This window comes from Trichomycterus rosablanca, chromosome 23, assembly GCF_030014385.1.
Source record: "Trichomycterus rosablanca isolate fTriRos1 chromosome 23, fTriRos1.hap1, whole genome shotgun sequence".
Lineage (NCBI taxonomy): Eukaryota > Metazoa > Chordata > Actinopteri > Siluriformes > Trichomycteridae > Trichomycterus > Trichomycterus rosablanca.
Genome location: NC_086010.1, coordinates 1,180,902 through 1,203,825, shown reverse-complemented (window position 1 = coordinate 1,203,825; position 22,924 = coordinate 1,180,902). Strand labels below are relative to the sequence as shown.

At 40.2% G+C, this 22,924-nt stretch overlaps 1 protein-coding gene across 1 annotated transcript; it reads left to right on the top strand.

The window, feature by feature from the left end:
- The first annotated feature begins 982 nt into the window (after positions 1–982).
- Positions 983–4,269, top strand: LOC134300733 (uncharacterized). Its single transcript, XM_062985154.1, has 5 exons — positions 983–1,000; positions 1,084–1,429; positions 1,583–1,840; positions 4,004–4,031; positions 4,194–4,269. Exons 1-5 carry the CDS (start codon positions 983–985, stop codon positions 4,267–4,269), a joined length of 726 nt encoding a protein of 241 aa, XP_062841224.1.
- The last annotated feature ends 18,655 nt before the right edge of the window (positions 4,270–22,924 follow it).

Sequence of the window (22,924 nt, the reverse complement as noted above, 5' to 3'; positions counted from 1 at the left end):
CTGACGGTATTTGATTGTGTGACTTTTTCCATCTGTTTTGTTTTCTCCAGCATTTAGTTCCCACTTATTACTTCCACATCAGTGAGTGTATATAAATTCATCTAGTTAGCATATAAATCCAAAACCTCAGCCCTGACTCTCAGTACCTGCTGAACCAAGAGAGAGAAAATGCTGCACTTGGTAACGATTCTCCCGATCCTGTCAGGTAGGAAATAATTCACTTTCTTTTCTGCACAGTCTCGTTGTTTGTTGTTTACAGGCAGTAAATGATCCACCAGAGGCCGCGGCTTCATTTTTCCATGGAATTGTTCTTCATCCTGTAGAGATTTAACTGTTTGCTGACTGATGCAAAGCTCTCACATTTGTGCAGGATCTCATGTTTTCACATTACCTCTCGTACCTCTCACATTAAAGCTGAATTGTAAAAGTAATTGGACGCCTGACCATGAGCTTGTTGGACGTTCCATTTGATCTCTGTTTGATCTTTATATTTAAAACAGCTGAAGAAGCTTCTCACGAGACTTTAAAGTATGTCTGTGGAAATTTGTGCCCATTCATTTAAAAGATGACGGCATTTGTATTGCTGGATGCTGATCGATCAGTTGATGTTCCGGTTTATTCCAGAGCTGTTGAGTGAGGCTGCGGTCAGGACTCTGTGCAGGACGCTGGAGGTTCTTGCTTTGTGCACAGAGAGCAAAGGGTGCATGGAGCTACATGAGCCTAGTTATTTAGGGGACACACATCAGTGCACCCTCAGTGCAGGTCACAAGCCCGGATAAAGAGGAGGGTGTCGTCAGGAAGGCTGTAAACTCGTGAAGCTTTTCCAAAAAAAAAAAAAATTTTCTTCAACAATCTGGCACAAACAAATCTGATCCTAAGCACACTGAACATCTCTGTCCCAGGTCCTTCTCATCTAACATCTAATTCTGACCTTAGATGCTCTTCAAATTCATTTAATGCACATTAATGCTTTTGGACAGGAATGTCAGAGAAGCTCATGGTCAGGTAGTTTAAGTTAATATATATTTTTAAGTTTGTGTTATTTACACACATATTTGTTTTTAAGGTGGTGTCCTAACACAGTACAATGGATGGTATGTAGATTATCCTGAGAGAAATATCTGTGCTGTGAGAGGGTTCAGTGCCACCCTTCCCTGTAATTATTCCTACCCACAGAGCGGGTATAAGGTGGTACAAATGCTCTGGTGCTTAATGAACTCAAATAAAAACTGTCAGGAATCACTGATTGTTTATAACAGCTCATCAAACGTCACTTCAGACTTTGTGTACGGTGGAGATGACAAATCAAACTGTACTCTGTTCATCCAGAATGTAAAATTTAATTATTCTGGAGAGTACAGATTTAGATTGATAACTAATGATTATAAAGGTAAATGGACAGGAGAACCTGGAGTAACTCTTACAGTAATAATTATTTTTATATAATTTACTCTCCTCATTTATTTTCATTCTATTTCTAAAAGACTTTACGTGACGTGGTTGTGAGTTTTAGACCAGACTGTCCTATAATTAATAATCCGCTCTTAGTCCTGATTCACTGGTGTGACTCTTTGTTCTCTGTAAGATTTAAAGGTGGAACTAATCAGGCTCAGTGGAAACGGGACCCTTAAACCAGGGGACTCCTTAAATCTGACATGTCACGTGAACTGCACACACAGTTCCTCACAGATTGTTTGGTCCAAGAACAACCAGAACCTGAACAGATCAGGACCCGTTCTTCACTTTCCCAGTCTAACCATGGGGGATTCTGGGAATTATACCTGCACATGGAGGACCAATGTGAGCTCGGGATCTGATATGATCAGCATTCAGGTCGAGGGTGGGTCCATCTCTTTTGTTTTTGCTATAGTAAAGCATCCTTGAGCTTGGAAAGGCACAAAATTAATTATTATTAATATTATTATAACAGGAAAGGGCCTTCCCTAAACTATTGCTGCCAAGTTGGAACAACACGTGAAGCTAAATGAACCTAGTTGCTTAGGGGACGCACATCAGTTCACTCTCAGTGCAGGTCACAAGCCTGAATGACGAGGTGGGTATCGTCAGGAAGGTCACACATTATCTTTACTTTATGGCAACAGTTTGGGGAAGCAACTTGCTAGTTCCAGGATGACTCTGTGTAACGAGGAACTCAAGCCGCCTGAAAAAAGATCTGATCTTACGCACACTGAACATCTCTGGGATAAATGTGAACGTTGATTCTGCCCCAGGTTCTTCTCATCTAACATCTAATTCTGACCTCAGACTTTTCCAGAAGAAGACCAACTTCATATTAACACAAACTGATGCTTTTGGACAGGAATGTCCGTGAAGCTCATGGTCAGGTAGTTTAATTTAATATAATTTTTTGAGGTTGAATTATTTACACACATATTTGTTTTTCAGGTGGTATCCTTACACCGTATGATGGATGGAATGTGATTTATCCTGAGAGAAATTTCTGTGCTGTGAGAGGGTTCAGTGCCACCCTTCCCTGTAATTATTCCTACCCACAGAGCGGGTATAAGGTGGTAAAAAACCAGGGGACCCTTAAACCAGGGGACTCCTTAAATCTGACATGTCACGTGAACTGCACACACAGTTCCTCACAGTTTTTTTGGTCTAAGAACAACCAGAACCTGGACAGATCAGGACCCGTTCTTCACTTTCCCAATCTAACCGTGGAGGATTCTGGGAATTATACCTGCACGTGGAGCAGCAGTGTGAGCTCGGGATCTGATACGATCAGCATTCAGGTCGAGGGTGGGTCCATTGTCATATGTATATTCTTGTAATCAAAATATCAATAATTTGTGCCCATAATAATAATTATTATTACTATTAATATTGTGGTGAATGTTATTTAGGTGTGACAAACTGGATCTGGATCATCGCTGTGGTGATTGCTGGATTAGTTTTGATTGCACTGGTTTTATCAGTGGTGTTTTACAAAAAGAGGTAATCAAACAGCATCAGTACAGTTTACAGATCTATCTAACGCTGTACAGGCTAAAAGTATGTGGACACCCCTGCTACATGGCTGTGAAAAGTATCTGATCCATCCCAATTATCCCAAAAAAATTATTATTATATTATTATTATCATTTAAATTAAAATTATTATTATTAAAAATCCAAGTAAACACAAAAAGCTTTTTAAATGATTTCATTTATTAAAGGGAAATTCTCCTCTCATCTTTTAGCATCTATTCTTTATTCTTCTTCTTTGTTTTTGACCTTTTTATGGTTCCTGGTTCCTCTTGTGGTTTTAATAATTGTGTTTTTGTCTGTAACTTTCTTCCTCTGTTATTGTATTTTATGTTCTTGTCTCTGTTTTATTGGTTTGCTCTGGTACAGCTATTAGCGGTTAGCATTAGCGATTTGCGATTAGCATCTGTTTTGTTTCTTTGTGTAGCCCAGGTTAGCAGATAGCAGTGTTTTAAACGAGTCAGTATTGTTGCATTGTCACTTTTCTTAATTTGTATAATTTAATAAATACTGTATAATAATGAGCCAGCTCACCTAGTTTATAATTACAGTTTGATTGCAGTTGCTACTGCCAAGGCTAGCTCAACTCAACCAGGTTCAGGGCTGCATTTACTTCTTCACATGAACAAATCTTTAACTTCAGTAAATTTAATTATGATTAAATCTGCATTTTGTGTTTATTTGTGTCATCTTTACCTTATATTAAAATTTGTCTGAAGATCTGAAACATTTAAATGTAACATCAGCAAAAACAAAACAGAAGAAATCGGATTAATTCAGATGTTTCAGACATGATCGTTACTAACAGGTGTACAAAACCACCTATTATTCCACCTTTGTGCCAACAGTTTGGGAAAGGACCTTCACTGTTGCATTACTGTCCCTTTGTGCACAAACATAAATGTACAGGTCAAGAAAGATCTACTTTGATTAGGTTGGTATATGGAGGAACTGTTATAGCCTCAAACTCAGTCTTAATACATTTGTGATTAATTGGAACGCTGACTGTGAGCCAGGCCTGCTCACAGGCAGACATTTCAACAGGTGACACTCTAAAACCTAATGGAAAGCCATATTAATCCACATGGTTCTGGAATGGGACGGTCATATGTCCAAACACTTTTGAGCGTGTAGTGCATTTTGTGTGCAGTTAAAACAATTCAGACGTTAATATTCTGGCTTAGAAATGTGTTTCTGTGATCGCAGATTTGTCCACAAGCAGAACGATTCTGTCATCTACGCTAACGAAGATGCCACGGCTATCTACGCCAACGCACTGTGACAGAGCAGAGCAGAGCGAAGCTTCTACCATTTCCATCAACCCATGACCTGTTTACTGTACGGATTAAGTTTAGACTACTTTCACACAACACATGACCAGCGTTTATGGTCCATCCAGTAGCACCTTCTTACTGGACCAGTGGAAGACTTTCACTTAAAGACCTGATGTTGTCCACAGACCCAACATGTGTCCCTCCTTAGATTTCCTTTCTATTTTATTTGTTTTATACAAGGCTGAGCGTTCTGCAGATTCTGACCTAAAGGCATCTCACCATAACTGGTACCTTCTACCTTACCTACTGGTACCTTAATGTAGACAAACATCTACCTAAAAAACTCAACCTCATCCCCACTGATGTTACCAAAAAAACAGACCTGGTTAACTCCGTCCATTCCTGTTAAAGTCTTTTGGCCCAAACCAGCAGTTTTTTTGAGGATGCATCCAGTCTGAATAAGCCGGGGCATTCTACAGAATTCTACACAATTTTTTTTATACTGTAATGTGTTTCTTTTTTAAACATCAGTTCCTGTTAATGTAATTATACTATATGTTCACTATGTGGCCAAAAGTATGTGGACACGTAACCATGAGCTAGCTGAACATATTATTCCTTATCCTGTTCCATAAGTATTGTGTTGGCACCTACTCTGTTCTGCCTACTCTGTTCTGGAAAGGCTTTCCACAACATTCTGAAGTGTCTGTAGGAATTTGTGCCCATGCAGTATGAACATCTGCGTGGTCAGGCACAAGGTTCTGATCTCTTCCTAAAATGTTCAGTAGCAAAATTGACAAAACTCATTAAACCATGTCTTTATTAACCTCGCTTGTGCAGAGGGGTGTAAAATAATCACATGCCTCCAAATATGTGGCAACAGTTTGGGAAAGGCCGTTTCCCTTTCCTCCAGGATGACTGGTCCCCTGTGCAGAAAGCAAAGTTTGACAAGTTTGGTTTGAAGAAACTGTACAGAGCCCTGATCTTTAACCCTGCTGAAAACCACCAGGATTAATTGGAACCTTGACTGCCAACAGAACCCAAAGAGGGTGTGGGTGCCATATTAATTCCCAAGGTTTTGGAACAGGGTGCCCAACAAGCTTATTGTACAGTGTCTGGATACTTTTGGCCATGTAGTTTATTTATACTTCTTTACTGTCTTTATGATCTGATGCTTGTAAGAGGCGCTCTGTCCAGGCTCAGCGGCCACTGTTTCTTGGTGGAACCTGGACCTTCTGTGAGACTGACCAGGACAAAATGTTTAATGAAATGGAATGATGTGAACATTTATGTTCTGCCATGTTATTATGAGCTGGTTTCAATATGAAACTAATCTTGTGGTGGTGATAATAAATTTCTTCTTTTTTTAACCATTTATGACCAGAAACAGAATTAGTTCCCACTTTTCACTTCCATATTGGTAAATTATCATAAATAAATGGACACACGAAGCTGACTGTACCATCAACCTGTTTTGGTTTTATATCTCCAGCCTCGTCTCCTGTCAAGTGGCGGAATAAAGTGACATCTTATTTATTAGATAATCATCCGCTGTGTCAGAGCTTCTGATGAGCACCTAAAGGAAGCTTCATACATGGCGTCCGGTCACGTTTCTCATTTACCTCTTTTCATCTTTTCATGTTTTAGACTTTGATCCTCGACTACATTTTTCCAGGATGACCCCACCCGACTGTTTATTGACCCCCCCACATAAATATTGATGAGTCCCGGATTTGCCTGATCAACCTGCATGATGCAGCACTTGATATTCCCCAAGGGTTTAGAGACAGAAGATCCCAGCAGAACATCTAAAGAACTGCAAGCGTCTTTGTTCTCAGCCAAGTTAAACTCAGTCAGTCCTCACGACTCCACAATAATAACACGTGTGTGACAGTATGACGGTGATGTGCCACATCCAGACCCCTCAGGCACTTTATGAAAATACAAAACAAGTGACGGAGCGACAGAGTCAAAGACCAGAAACTAGCGGTTCATTCCCAAAAACCTACACTCTAATTTAGAGCACTTTTTTAAAAAAATGAAGCCCAAATTTGTTTCGGGTGCTCCTGTATTTATGCGTCACTGCAGCGGATCCGGTCCACATACCAAACTTGGTACAGCTTTGTTGCCGGATGCCCATATTGGCGCAGCTTTCCTATATTTTCCGGGCTTGGGACCTGCACTGAGAGCGCACTGGCAAATGCACCTTTCAATGGTTATTTATAAATAAATAAATAATCACTGATAAATAGTAAATAATAAATAAATATATAAATAAATATCTAAATTTTGATATATTTATATAAATATAATTAACTAAAAATGAAATAATAAATAATAACTAAATAAATAATAAATTAATAATAAATAAACAAATAATAATTAAATAAATCACACGAATAAATAATAAATAAAGAAATCATAATGAATAAATAAAACATTAAATAATTAATTAATATTTAATTAACCACAAATAATCATTAAATAGATCACAAATAAATAAATAAATCATAATAAATAATAAATAAATCACAAATAAATAAATAATAATTCAATAATGAATAATAAATAAATAAATAAATCATAAATAAATCACAAGTAAATAAATAAATAAATAAATAATAATTCAATAATAAATAAAAATTTATTAAATAAATGAATAAATACAATAAACAATAATAAATAAATAAATTCGAACCCAGACCCTGGATCCCAGCACTAGTGCAGTACTTTACCACTGCTCCACTCGAGCACCAAATTCCTTCAGTGATGGAAAAATGATCAGGTGTTTAGTTGCTGTAATATTTGTACAGAGGTGATATAGGTGTTGCATAACAAACTGACCTCTAGAGGGGGCATTTACTTTTTCCACCACCGTACATTTGCTAATTAGCACATAACGTCCCGTCATAGCGCGCGGTACTCGTACAGAATTCTTCCACACGGCAAAACCTCCACGCCCGAGATCTTCCCAGATGGGGCGTCGTTTCGAGCGCAGTGACCTTTAGCGAACAGACGACTTTTTCATTAGCATGGACGCCGGCGCGGAGGAACAGCCTGTCATTAGCTTAGCGGCGCATTTATTATTAGCACTGTTTCCGCGGGCGACTCCCACGACCTGCAATTAGGAATTTACTGCGTGAAAAGAGGAATATTTGTGTTTCACTGCACAACGTCGATACGAGCATCTCATCTATTCACTCGCATTCTGGTCAGGGTCACAGTGGGTTCATAGCCACCTGTTAACGTCAGGAAGGAGACTAATTTGTCATGGGCTGTCACACACTCACCCGTTCACTCTCTCCCACGCAGAAGAATCTCAGGGCAGCCAATCCACCTCCTGCATGTCTCTGTGAGGTGTCCACATTCCTCTGCGTCTGAGAACATCTGTAAATAAGTGCAGGAAACACGACAGGAAGTGAACGTGCTGTTACATCGAGCTCTTCCTCACCCTCGACTGTTTACCTCAGATTAAGATGAATTGCCTGGCCCAGTTTCCTGTTGTTAGCACGTCGTCGCCGCACCAGATAAATGCGCCGGTGATTGCTCCCGGCAGCTCGGCTAATTGCGACGTTGATCTGACAGACGGGGAGTGAAGAGACGTCTAGTCGTTTTTACACTGTTCAGACACGACAGCATGTTTACATATTCACTCAGCGGAGGCTTTAATCCAACAACATTTACACTCATGACTGTGAGGGTTAGGGGCCTCACTCAGGGGCCCAACAGTGGAAACTTGGCAGATGTGGGACTTGATACAGTGACCTTCTTATTACTAGTCCTCTACCTAAACCGCTGAGCTACCGCCGCTCTTGTACACAGTTCATAACCTTTCATACATAGTTCATACACAGTTCATACACACAGGAAATTCAGAGCAGCCAATCCACCCTCCGCATGTCACTGGGAGCTGGAAGGAAACTGTGTTGACTTTGGAAAAGCCGAAACACACACAAATATGAACAAAAAACCTTACAGTCAGTCACCAGAGGCACAAATCAAAGTCACATCCCCTGAAACCAGGCTGCTGGAAAGAAATGATTAATAATAATAATTATTATTAAAAATAAATCATTAATAAGTAAATAAAAAATAAATAATGAAAGCATAAATAAATTAATAAATTATTAATCATGGATGAGTAATAAATAAATATATAAAAAATAAATCAATAAATACATAAATAAAAATGAATAAATATGTATATTTATAAATAAATAATTAATTAATTAAATATAATATAATAATTACACAAATCACAAATACAGTAATTATACGTATATATAAAAAATAAATCAATAAACCAATAAAAAAATAAATAAATTATGAATATATAATAAATAAATAAATAAATAAATAATTAATAAATGATTCAATAAAAAAAATCATTAATTAATAAATAAATAACCATGTATAAATAATAAATAATAATAAATGAATGCATAAACAAATCATAAATATTTATTAATAAATACAATTTAAATAATAATAATAAAGAAAAATTAATATGTAACAAATAAATAAATATTTAATAAATGATTCAATAAAAAGTAAATACATGAATAAATAAGCATGTATGAATAATAAATACATAAATAAACCATAAATAAATAATATTAAATAAAATTTAAATGATAATAAATAAATAATAAATATTTAATAAATGATTAAATAAAAAATAAATACATTCATAAATAATCATGTAAGAATAATTATGGCAGTTGTAGCCTAGCAGTTAAGCTACTTGACTAGTAATCAGAAGGTTGGTGGTTCAAACCCCACCACTGCCTTTGGATAAAGACGTCTGCTAAATGCGGAAAATGTAAATGAATAATAAATACATAATAAATCATAATAAATACATACATGAATAAATTATAATAAATAACATTTACATGATAACTATAAATAAATAAATAAATAGACAGTAGGGACAGTTGTGGCCTAGCGGTTAAGGTACTGGACTAGTAATCCAAAGGTTGCTGGTTCAAGCCCCACCACTGCCAGGTTGCCACTGTTGGGCCCTTGAGCAAGGCCCTTAACCCTCAATTGCTTAGACAATGCACTGTCACCGTACTGTAAGTCGCTTTGGATAAAAGCGTCTGTTAAATGCTGAAAATGTAAATGTAAATAAATAAATAATAAATGAATCATTAAATAAATAATTGTATATGTTATTATGTGGTTATTGATGTATTTATGCACTTAATGTAATTTAGAGCAGCCACTCCACCTTCTGCATCTTGGAGGAAACCAGAGGAAAATATAAAGAGTCGCAGTGACCCCCCCGGGTCCCCAGAGAACCATTAAACTGTGCAGCAGTGGATTTTCGTTTAATGCTGTTAGAGAAACTCTCTCTGCTGCTCTCACTTTCTGCCCTCACCCCCCCCCCCCCCCCATCCGAGCTGTGTGACAGAACTGGGGCTGCGTTAATGGTTCCATCTGCTTCCTGTTATAAAGCACCGCGTCCTTAAACTGGTTCATCGTCTGACCTCCTTCGTTCAGCACCAGCGCATCAGCGCACCAGCACATGAAGAACCTCAGGTCCAAATCCAACAACAATCTGCTCTCATCTCTCTGTATGTACCATACACGGGCAAAAGTATTGGGACATGTAAAGGAAATTACATGCTTCTGACTTTGCAGCACCAGTTTAGGGAAGGCCCTTTTCAGTTTTGCACACAAAGCAAAAATCAAGAAACTCCAGCGTCCTGCACAGAGTCCTGACTCAACAGCTCTGGAATTAATGTGCACAAATTCCCACAGGCACGGTCTAAAGTTTTGTAAATGGCCTTCATAAAAGAGGAGACTCAGTTTTACCTTCCATGGCTCAGAATGAAGACGTCCACATACATTTGGCCGTATAGTGATATAGTGTGTTGTTGGGATTTATAGTATAGAGGCAGAACACGAACACGAACACACGAACACACGAACACACGAACACACACACACACACACAATGACAGCTCCCAGAAGCCCAGGAGAAAGAGAAGAAAAATCATTTAGGATCGTTCACACGTCGTGTTTCATCCCCGCATTTCTCACGAGCAGCTGGAGACGCTTTATACTGTCTGATATAAACTGATGTCCAGATAATATTAAAACCACATTTTCTTCAAGGGAATTCTTTTTTGTTAAAAAATCAATTTTAAACACCACCGGGCCAGACGTAAGAATCAATAAGAACTTTATCCTGATCAATATAGACAATTCCTTCAAGCCCTGGGTAAACATGAAACCAACATTACAAAAACAAATCGGTTTAAAGACTTTTAACATCACTAGGCTTTAATCAGAATAAACTGACATTTTGTAGTACAGCGGTACCTGTAACTCAACGTGCCCTAAACTCAAAATCTTTAAAAATCACCGCCCTTCGTTGAGGAATTTTTTACCTTAAACTCAACGTGTTCAGTTTGTTTTTAAAAATGTATTTATTTAATTTCAAATTAACGATGAACTGTCGCTTTGTTCTGCGCTCGGCTTGATCAGTAAACCTTCATCAGCGTGTGATTATGATCTGAATCTGCATCAGTGTGGAATAAGCGTCAGATCCAGGGTTACAGCTCCACATGTATCTGTGTTTATCTGGATTTTCCTCCCTGTTTCACTTTTAAACTTGTGTTACAGCTCCAGCTTCTGAGAAACGGTGAGAATCAGAATCAGCTTCTCCCAGAGTCTAAAACTCTTCTGGTTGAAAATAAAGCTTAACGTGGTTTAATGTAGTAAAAGAAGGAGACAGGAGCACTAAACTTCTCTTCATTATTACTGCTCATAAGTTGCTCCACTAATCACATTCCTCACTCGCTGCTTTACTACAATAAGTCACGGTGAGTTTTGTGCACCGCCTTCACACTTCATAGGAAATAACGGCACAGCGGCGCAAATGCGGTTTTGTCACTTCTTGTGTGAATGCGCCGGTGCTGAAGGGAATACGGTATTCCAACATCAAGCATCTCCACCATTAAGAAGCGTCAGGAAACAATAAAGAAGTGAAACTAAAGTGCAGCTTTTATTGTATTTTTATTGATGTTTAACTGTTTGTAATTGTATTTCAGTGTGTTTATATTATATTTGTGTTATTTTCAGTGTTTAAGTGTCAAAAACAACCTCATTATTTTACATGAGACTAAAATATCTGCAGCTCCACGGGACCATGGACGCATTAACAGGTTTCCCAAACATCCTTATGGGAAAAAATACCTTGAAACTCAACGTCTTTAAAACTTGATTCCAACTGATGTTGAGTTTCAAGGTGCAGCAGTACTTGAATTTCCTAGCAACTTTTCTCGTGTTCTATGAACACACAGCACTCAGAAACATTCAGCAAGAACTGAATCAATCCATTTATAATCTTGGGGTTTACTGCCACCTAGTGTGTGTTTATTTAAAATACAACTAAAATACAACTTTATTATTGAAAGATTCTAATGGTTGAAAGGTTTGTAGTCTCAGTACAGAACTCATCAGGGGGGCAAACTACAGTTTTGGGGTTATTTTGTGTAAAAGGACGTATTTAAGGACGTTGTTTTTACCTCTTTGGTTGCACATTTGTATTATTGTACAGGAAGCGTGAGGCCACAAGTGTTGGAAGCCCTGATTCCAACGTTACTTTGGCGAAACAATTCAATAAAATTACTCGTTATAAAAAATCTCTCTGGCACCTTTGACGTGTCAGAATTGGAACGTAACTGGACGTGTTTGAGGGAGGGACGGTCAGACAGGGTCTCTTCCCCTGACGCTGCGATATTTACAGTTACATTTTGGGCATTTAGCAGACGCTTTTATCCAAAGCGACTTACAGTACTGTGACACTATATCATCTAAGCAATTGAGGGTTAAGGGCCTTGCTCAAGGGCCCAACAGTGGCAACCTGGCAGTGGTGGGGCTTGAACCAGCGACCTTTTGATTACTAGTCCAGGTGCTCACATCGCAGATGCAGAGAATGACACCTCATCCGATGAGTGTGTGGCTTAGCGTAACCCAACACTGGCAGGTGAAAAGAAGTGGCATCAGACTGGTCTCGTACAGATCAGGCTCTCCTTGTTCAGATCAGAATTGTGCTAGCGGCAGCGGGAATTGGAAATGACTAAATTTCTAGATAAAGGGGGAACAATCCAGAAAAATGAAGGAGCTTGGAGGTCCATGGCAGTGTAAAGCTCACTCGACTGTAAACACCGTCACCCAGCAGCTTTCTGGGTCTTTGAGACCTGCACGGCTAAACGGCCGTATTTATACGGACGCAGGCGAGAACAAGGCCGTGCCGAAGCCAAGCAAAGATTTCAGGTCACATGATTCGTTCTATTTCTGCACCAGACGCCGAATTTCTCTCGGTCTCCAGAGACGCCGGGAATCAGGGCACGAGCGCGCTGGGATCTCACACTGACCCAAGCTGGTCTGATTAAACATGAATCCAGATCATCGTGCTGCCGTCCGATCTGACACCCCGTCTGGTGGAAACCATGTGATCTGATACGCTGTTAGATCAGTGGAGTGGTCTTTTCTCTGTTTTACGTCCATGCGGTCCTGCTGTAAAGGAATTTATTTAAGGAACAAGAAAATCGGTCCTGCACCGGCGTCTGTATCTCTCTTCATTCTGTGGGAAGTTCCCACTAGATTTTGGATCATAACTGAGCAGATTCAGTTCCAGAGCTTTGATCAGATTGTTTAGAATTGTTTACCTGCATCAGGTTTTTAACATGGCGGCTGCTGGAGTGATTCAGAATTAATTGACGACTATTAGAGGTACTTGAATTTTCCAGAAACGCTTTCGGTCAGCAAACACTCAGCACTCAGACACATTCAGCAAGAACTGAATCATTCCATTTATAATATTGGGATTTACTGCCACCTAGTGTGTGTATATTTGAAATACAACTAAAATGTTGTATTATTCAGCAATCTGTGATTCAGCAGCTGATCCGCGCTAGGAGTCGTGTCCTTCTGCGTTGCAATTTAAGCCGGCAAAGGGGGCATAAAGGCGCACATGACTGATATGTCAAATGATTGACAGTCAGCTGTTGTTGACTTGTGAGTGTTAATTCGCTCCAGGTGGAAGTTCCTCTATATATATCACGGTTCCTCACTCTAGTTTGTTGGTCCTGCACCCAGGTGCCGCTGTTTTGGGTCCCACAATAGAACCCCCCTGGAGGAACGTTCTGACCTCCCTTTTCCTGTAAATCCACATTATACATGGGCAGCGCCAATCAGTGGGGTTTGGGCACCACTTGCGCATGGCCAAACTGAGTTTCTTTTTTTTTATTGAGAACTGAGTTGTTGTAAACCACAGGAACACATTATGACGTCCAGTCCTCAGTCCTGCGCTGCCCCCTGTTCTGTCCACGCTCTCCGTCGTAGCTGCAGGTATTTTTTTTATCTTTTACTTGGTTTTTTTTAAATTATTTTGGCCGCCTCTTTTATTTGTGATGGTTTCTGTCTTTTGTTAGTGGTCTTTTAAATACAGCAGACATTAAACATTTACACACAGCAAAGCTAACTCACCTGAGTTTATCCAGACTCTAATCGTCACCGTGAGCTCCAGCGGGAAGCTTTCACATCATAAACACATTTTTATTTCTCAGGAGGTTCCCCCACACCACGGCTCTGTCCTTGACACAAATTCGGTGACATGAACCTAAATAAATTGAGTCGGGACTGGAAATGGGTTCAGGAACTGGGACAAAATATATTTATTATTAAGAAAAAAGCTCATGAAGATAATAACAGGCCTGGAGGAGGGTGGAGGCGTAACGATATATCGGTCAGACGATATTTTATAATGAGCTTACAGTACAACTGAAGTTCTTTTTTTCTGTAGAACAGCAGGTTCCGTCTCTGTGCCCATATAATCAAGGCTAGTTTGAGAAATGGTAACTTGTCTGTATCGTCCTGTAACCTCCAGATAAGCTGATCTGACGTGAATCGGAACCCGCCGGAGGACGAGCGACACCGTCTCTAATCACGCAGGCTTTAAATCACCAAGAGCTCAAAGCCTGGGATACAATAAGAGGACGAGGACGGATCGCTGTGTGATTTACGACGCCCTGCAGCTCCTTCATCGTAGCTCTCGCTACATACAAACCGAAAATTCATTACGAGTTATTACCGCCGAACGTAGCAATAAACAATGTTAAAAAAATCCCACAATCCTCCACACCGCACAATTTCTCTACCGCCTCCCGCAGTGGAAAAAATCATAACGATAATTTAATAATGCCGTGATCGTCTCGCTTTATACTCACGAAACAGAGAAACGTTCCTCATTCAGAGACTCAAAATAAAACCGGAGGGTAAAAAACCTGAATCAAGAAATAAAAGATGAATCTGAGCCGATCCCACAAAACCAGTTTAATCATACTGGGATTTAGAGCTCTGTACCAACCAGTGCCATGAAGGACTGAGGAACAATCATTCATTCATATACACTGATCAGCCATAACATTAAAACCACCTCCTTGTTTATCAGCTCCACTTACCATAGAAGCACTTTGTAGTTCTACAATTACTGACTGTAGTCCATCTGTTTCTCTACATGCTTTGTTAGCTCCTGGTCAGGACCCCCACAGGACCACCACAGAGTAGGTATTATTTAGGTGGTGGTTGATTCTCAGCACTGCAGTGACACTGACATGGTGGTGGTGTGTTAGTGTGTGTTGTGCTGGTATGAGTGGATCAGACACAGCAGCGCTGCTGGAGTTTTTAAACACCGTGTCCACTCACTGTCCACTCTATTAGACACTCCTACCTAGTCGGTCCACCTTGTAGATGTAAAGTCAGAGACGATCGCTCATCTATTGCTGCTGTTTGAGTCGGTCATCTTCTAGACCTTCATCAGTGGTCACAGGACGCTGCTCACGGGGCGCTGTTGGCTGGATATTTTTGGTTGGTGGATGAGTCTCAGTCCAGCAGTGAGAGTGAGGTGTTTAAAAACTCCGATCCACTCATACCAGCACAACACACACTAACACACCACCACCATGTCAGTGTCACTGCAGTGCTGAGAATCATCCACCACCTAAATAATACCTGCTCTGTGGGGGTCCTGTGGGGGTCCTGACCATTGAAGAACTGTGTGAAATGGGGTAACAAAGCATGCAGAGAAACAGATGGACTACAATCAGTAATTGTAGAACTACAAAGTGCTTCTATATGGTAAGTGGAGCTGATAAACAAGGAGGTGGTTTTAATGTTATGGCTGATCGGTGTATGTATATATTAATATACAGTATGTGTTTAATTATTTATTTATTAATCAATCATTCATTTAATTGTTTATTCCTTAATTGATTGATTTAATTATTCATTCAGTCCTAAAGCTTTACACAGTTCAGATGTTCAGATGTTCAGATCCCCCGTGTTAGTTTTACTCTCCTGAACTCTGGTACTTTTCCTGCTGAGATTCACTCATGTAAAAACGCTGTGTTTTACTCGCTGTAATGAAGCTATAAATGTCAGACAGGAGAAGGTCAGAGCTTCAGCGTCCTGCACGAGGAGGAAAAGATCAACACCAGGATTTAAATACTCTGTATGATCAAAAGTATTCGGACGCCTGAGCGTGAGCTTAATGGACGTCCTGTTTCAAAAACAAACAGTATTAAAATAGAGCGACCACAGCTAGAGCAACAGCCGCTCTGCTGAGAAGCTCACGAGACTTTGAAGTACGTCTGTGGGGATTCGTGCCCATTCAGTCTCAAAATGACAGCATCCTTCTGGTCTGAACTGGACTAGTCTTTACTTTTACTCTGGTCTGAACTGGACTAGTCTTTACTCTAGTTCTGATCCAAACTGGACTAGTTAACTAGCCTTTACTCTAGTTTTGATCTAATCTTAGTCTGAACTGGACTAGTCTTTGCTTTTACTCTGGTCTGAACTGGATAAGTATTTGGTGTAGTTCTGCCCTAAACTGGACTAGTCTTTGATTAGTCTTTGTTTTAGTTCTGATCTAACCTGGACTAGTCTTTACTTTTACTCTGGTCTGAACTGGACTAGTTAACTAGCCCTTGCTCTAGTTCTGATCTAACCTGGACCAGTCTTTGCTCTAGTTCTGGTCTGAACTGGACTAGTTAACTAGTTTTTGCTCTTACTCTGGTCTGAACTGGACTAGTCTTTGTTCTAGTTCTGATCTAACCTGGACTAGTCTTTGTTCTAGTTCTGGTCTAACCTGGACTAGTCTTTGTTCTAGTTCTGGTCTAACCTGGACTAGTCTTTACTCTGGTTAGGATCTAACCTGGACTAGTCTTTGTTCTAGTTTTGGTCTAACCTGGACTAGTCTTTGTTCTAGTTCTGGTCTAACCTGGACTAGTCTTTGCTTTAGTTCTGGTCTAACCTGGACTAGTCTTTGCTTTAGTTCTGGTCTAACCTGGACTAGTCTTTGCTTTAGTTCTGGTCTAACCTGGACTAGTCTTTGCTTTTCCTCTGGTCTGCGCGGCTGCAGGTTCGATTTCCTTTTCGATCGCGGTTCCCCCCGGTCTGATCAGAGCTACGTTAGATCACGACCCACAGGTCACCCTCATTTTCTCCTAAGTGTCTCATGCAGCGCTTCCTCTCTTAATCCCTGCACCGCTGCCCCGCCCGGCCCTCCCGCTGCCCCTCCGGTGTCGACTCCTGTCCACTTTAACCGGCAGTAACTCAGATCTAATCCTCCCCCTCGTTATCTGCTCATCTGAGTGACCAGAGCCGCCAGACCCACTGACCTGATTTGTAATTGCTCTCTGTAACCCGCCGCGTCCGTTTAGACCTTCGACATCAACGTGTCAGCGATGTTTAGTGGTTTCTATGGTAACAAAAGGAAAACCATGTCACTAGGATGACTTATAACACACACACGCACACACACACACACACACACACACTGTTTTATACACACTATAGATGTCCAACTACTGATAATCACATAGACTACCAGTAAAGATTTAGTGAAGAACCTGTAAAGAACCAGTGAAGAACCAGTGAAGAACCAGTTGAGAACCTGTAAAGAACCAGTGAAGAACCGGTAAAAAAAACAGTGCAGAACCAGTACAGAACCAGTGCAGAACCAGTGGAGAACCAGTGGAGAACCTGTAAAGAACCAGTGGAGAACCTGTAAAGAACCAGTGAAGAACCAGTGGAGAACCAGTGGAAAACCTGTGGAAAACCTGTGCAGAACCTGTGTATAACCAGTGGAAAACCTGTGGAGAACCAGTGGAGCACCAGTGAAGAACCTGTCAAGCACCTGTGAAGAACTAGTGAAGAACCAGTGGAGAACCTGCGTTTTAATCTCAGCTCTGCTACTGGTTGGCTGGGCGCCCCCTAGTGGCCACGGTCGGCAGTGCAGACGGTGCGGCAGACAAAATCGTCCACTAATCTGCCGGGTGGGAAAAGACGGGACTAAAAAGTGGGCGGGGTCTTCGACGCTGTGTAAGAACCCTGGTTAGTAGCCGAGGCGCCTGTACAGAAGTGGAGGAACGTGGAGATCAGCGTGTGACTCTCCGTGAGCGAGACCGACCTCACGCGCCAATCCACCAAAGTACAGGAGGGAGGGCGTGTCAGGACAATATACCCTCCTCGTACGCCATCAAGGTCTCCAGCAGAGGAAGAGGAACTGGCTACGACTAAACTGGGAGACAAAGGAGAAAATGTTTGTTTGTTTGTTCTGTTTCTCTCTCATTACTGTGATGAACTCAAAACAGGAGGTGCTGAAGGACCATGATGCACCTCAGCTGAGTTTCCTTTCAAACCGAAATGATTTGAGGATTTCAGAAACAAAAAAAACCCCAAAACCTGGAACTTCAAAGGAACCCTCGCTGTTTACAGGAGGCATCACGACTAATAAATGGGGACAAGCCCGGGACCTGCAGCGTCTCCTCAAGCCCCGAAACCACCGAGTTTCCATGAAAATGCAAATTGGTACCCAGGATTCCGCCGCCGCCGGGACGAGACGCTGCAGAACGGCGGCTGATTGGGACGCGGGTGAGAGGAAACGGATAAAAGAACTTGAGGAGACACGGAGGTGCTGGGGGGGGGGGGGGGGGGGGGGGTCGCCTAAAAGCCCCTCGAGTCCGTCAATTTAGAGCCCTCACACTCACAATGAGTCTCTCACACACACACACACAGTCACTAAATATGTGTGTGTGTGTGTGTGTGTGTTGTAGCACAGACTCACGATCTGGACCGACAGAGCTGCCTAATGAGACCAGGAGGGTACGTGTGTGTGTGTGTGTGTGTGTGTGTGTGTGTGTGTGTGTGTGTGTGTATCAAGATTCCTTTAGAGAACCAAAGACCTTCATATCATTACTGTCCCCAAGAAACGTTCTACAAAAGTATCAGGACGCCCATTTTAATTACTGAATACATGCGTTTCACATCAATTGATAACAGGTGGAATAAATAGAACTGGTGAAGAACCTGTAAAGAACCAGTGAAGAACCAGTGAACAACCTGTGATGAACCTATTAAGAACCAGTAAAGAACCTGTAAAGAACCTGTAAACAACCTGTGATGAACCTATTAAGAACCAGTAAAGAACCTGTAAAGAACCAGTGAAAAACCGATTAAGAACCTGTGAAGAACGTGAAGAACCTGTGAAGAACCACTGAAAAACCGATGAAGAACCATATTTTTGTTATTTAATATTTGGTTGCAGAAGTTTATGGACGCCTGTTTGAGGCGGTGTTGTTGTAGGATTTCTGACTGTAGATGTGAGCGTAAGTTCCGTTCTGTGTTCGGTGCAGCCGGGCGCGGCGAGAAACCTCAGAGCGACTGACCGAAAAACTCCCGGCCAGTTCCCATGGCAACATGATCACATGATGAGAGAAACCCTCCGATTTTCCTCCGACTGATGCTGGTGAGTTTTATTATTTATTATTTATTTACTATTTATTATTATTATTTTAATAATCAGACTCACATCCGAGCACGTGAGGATGCAGCGCCGCCGTAAACATCGAAACTACAGAAGAGTCGCTGGTGTTTCTGTCAGAGCTTCTTCTGATCCCATCACACCAACCCTCTGATCCCAAACCATCACGAATCTGGAACAGTGGGAGCCGCCACACCCATCTCCTTCCTCCTTTATCTTCTCAGAGTGAACGTTATCTATCTCACGACTTCAAACATAAAATAAATAAATAAATAATAGTTTTATTCACCTTCCAGCTCAAAGTGCATCGCATAAAAAAGATGATGATGAAGGAGCTGCCATCATTAAAAGAGGCATTAAACAACAACAACAAAAAATTAAATATAACAAAATTATAATAAAATAAAATAAAATAATTTAAAATAAAATTGAATTAAATTAATAAAACAAAACAGTACAAGAAAATAAAATAAAAAAGTAAAATAAAATAAAATAAAATAAAATAAAATAAAATAAAATAAAATAAAATAAAATAAAATAAAATAAAATAAAACAAAATTCAATGAAATGAAGCAAAATAAAAAAAAAGTACAATAAACCAAAATAAATAAACAAAATAAAAAACAACCATAAAATAAATATACTAAAAAGTTAAATAAATAAAATAAAATAAAAAGTTAAATAAAATGAATAAAATAAAATACAATAAAAAAGGTAAAAATAAAAATTAAAGTGTGATATAATAAAATAAAACAAAATAAAATAAAAGTTTTTTTGTGTAATAAACTAAATAAAAATAAATAATAAAGAGTTTTATTTACCTTCCAGCTCAAAGTGCATCACAAAAAAGAAGATGATGAAGATGAAGGAGCTGCCATCATTAAAGGATCAATGTAAGGATGTGAGGTCATGTGTGCACAGGTGAAACTTGGCGATGAGGCCGCTGCGGTGATTTTTGGCGTATTTTGAGACTTTACTGAAGCACCAGGACCACTTTTAGATGAACCTGATCTTCAGCTCCGCTCTCCTTGACCCCTGTGTACCTGACAGGCAGCTAAACAAGGACGTGTTAGCACCTCCAGCCGGCTCTCGCACGGCAGATACAGAAATAGAAGCGACGCGGTGACCTGCAAACAGATGCTAACGAACGCAGCGTCAGAAACGCAGGAACACAGGTGAGAAAAGGGGAGGAGTTTCGAATCACACGTCGTGTTTCCTACGTTATTTTGTTTTATTTTGACTCTTTTAGGCTGTCGTCTGTTTTTTAATTCATTATAAACTGAAACACATTTTCTGCTGTACGGCAGCCAGGCGTAATTAGCGCCGACAGGTTTTTAGCGTAAACGTGAATCACAGCGTGACGAGCAGCAGATGCTAATCCACACGCGCTCAGATTCAGCGCGGGTACGAGGAATTCCGACCGAATCCTCCCCCGCTGTCGGTGTGTCCAATTTAACACTGGCTGCTCGTTAACATGCGTCAGATTCCAACTGTGTTCGATACCGACGAGGGGTTTACAGGGTGGCGTCCTGAAGAGCCGTCATATTCACGTCCGACTAAAATGAAATGAAATGAAATGAAATGAAATGAAATTAAATTAAATAGTAAAATAAATAAAATTTGATAAAATAAAAATAAATAAAATAAAATGAAATAGAAAAATAAATAAAATAAAATGAAATAGTAAAATAAATAAAATGAAAATAAAATAAAATAAAATAAAAATAGTAAAATGAAATTTGATGAAATAAAAATAAATAAAATAAAATAATAAATAAATAAAAAAGTTAAATAAAATGAAATAGTAAAATAAATAAAATAAAATAAAACAAAATAAAATAAATACAATAAAATCAACAAAATAAAATTTAATTTAATTTAATTTAAATATAAAATAAAAGTAAGTAAAATAAAACAATTTAAAATAAAATGAATAAAATAAAATAGAAAAATAAAACAAAATAAATAAAACATGTAAATTAAAAGAAAAATTAATACAATAAAAAATAAATAGAATAAAACATAATAATGTGTCTGAACCAGTTTTTTAAAATGTTTTTTGTGTTCCAATTATTCAAACATACCAACAAAGTTCGTTCAGTCACAGAAAACCAACATTTGCAGACGAATTCTGGAGATCCGTGGCAGTAACAGTAACGTTCCTCACGTTGCTGCTAACATACGATTCACTGAATCGCACCAATAACTCGTTTCAATCCACGTTGCTGTGCGGCACCGATTCCGCCAGCTACTAAAAGTGCTCACTAACGGCCGTTTAGCCTCTCGGAGCCGCTCAGCGCTACCTAACAGCTTGTAACGGCTTCCTAATTTCATGTTCGGCCCCTAATCGCAGCGTTTAATGTGATTACAGGAGCTTTAATAACTGTGATGATCAGCAGAAAGTCGAGCGCTGCAGATTCTCCGGGTTACACGCGGTACCGCTAACAACATGGTTTATTTTCATGAGTTCTGAGTGGAGGAACATCGGTGGACTGTACAGAACCCTGACCTGGAACATCAGGTCCTCTTATCCTATTGTGCCAGACCAGGCACAAATTCCCACAGACGGCCAGGGGTGCATGATCCAATAAGCTCACGGTTAGTGACCACACACCCTCGGACATGTGACATAGCTTCATGTTACGAGGTGAAATAAAAGCTCCTGGTTTGGTGCTGTACTGGAAGCTGATTTCACCAGTGAAAGAAAAACAAATAAAACCTGAATAATTGATTGTAAAACACACATGAATCACGGCGAGAGCGACGCTCGGGTAATAATCACGTCCTGAAGCTCCAGCACGCTAAAACAACCCGAGCCGCGTTCATCACGTTTACTCAGAGAAACGCGAGAGGTGTGAATTTAATTGGGAGGAGACGAACGCGGCTTCGCTCGCTACCGGCGGAGCTGTCAGAAGACATAATTAGCTCTCGCGCTTTAGAACGTAATGCTAACGTTTGGCTTTCGTAAGCAACACCCCAACACCCCCTATACCCCCCCCCCCCCCCCCCCCCCCCCCACACACACACACACACCTCATAAACAAACACAACAATCTGTACAGGATTAAGGTGGAGATAAAGCGAGGATGAGGAACCACACACTCCGCTTTCACCGGGAAAAAATTATATATATGTTTATATAGAGGGGATTATGGGAAGGGAGGGGGTTGGGGGGGATTCCTGGAACAGCAAACATGAGATAATGAGCTCAGTTCTGAGCCGCACAAACGAGACGTCCTGTTAGAACAGAACAGATTCTTACATTTAAAGGATAAAAACGGTCTCAGCTCTGCTACCGGTCGGCTGGGCGCCTCTAGCTTCTCAACTTCTCAACGTTTGCTGACCTTTTCAAAGCTCCTCCAATGAGATGAGCTGTTTAATACGAGGCAGTAAAAGCAGCTCAGGCCGTACGAACAAAACTTACCGTGACTTATTGTAGTAAAACAGCGAGTGAGGAATGTGATTAGTGGAGCAACTTATGAGCAGTAATAATGAAGAGAAGTTTAGTGCTCCTGTCTCCTTCTTTTACTACATTAAACCACGTTAAGCTTCATTTTCAACCAGAAGAGTTTTAGACTCTGGGAGAAGCTGATTCTGATTCTCACCGTTTCTCAGAAGCTGAAGCTGTAACACAAGTTTAAAAGTGAAACAGGGAGGAGAATCCAGATAAACACAGATACATGTGGAGCTGTAACCCTGGATCTGACGCTTATTCCACACTGATGCAGATTCAGATCAGATTCACACGCTGATGACTTTGATGAAAGAACCAGGTTAGAAGGTGCGTCTACATACTTTTGATCATGCGCCGCGTATCTATGCAG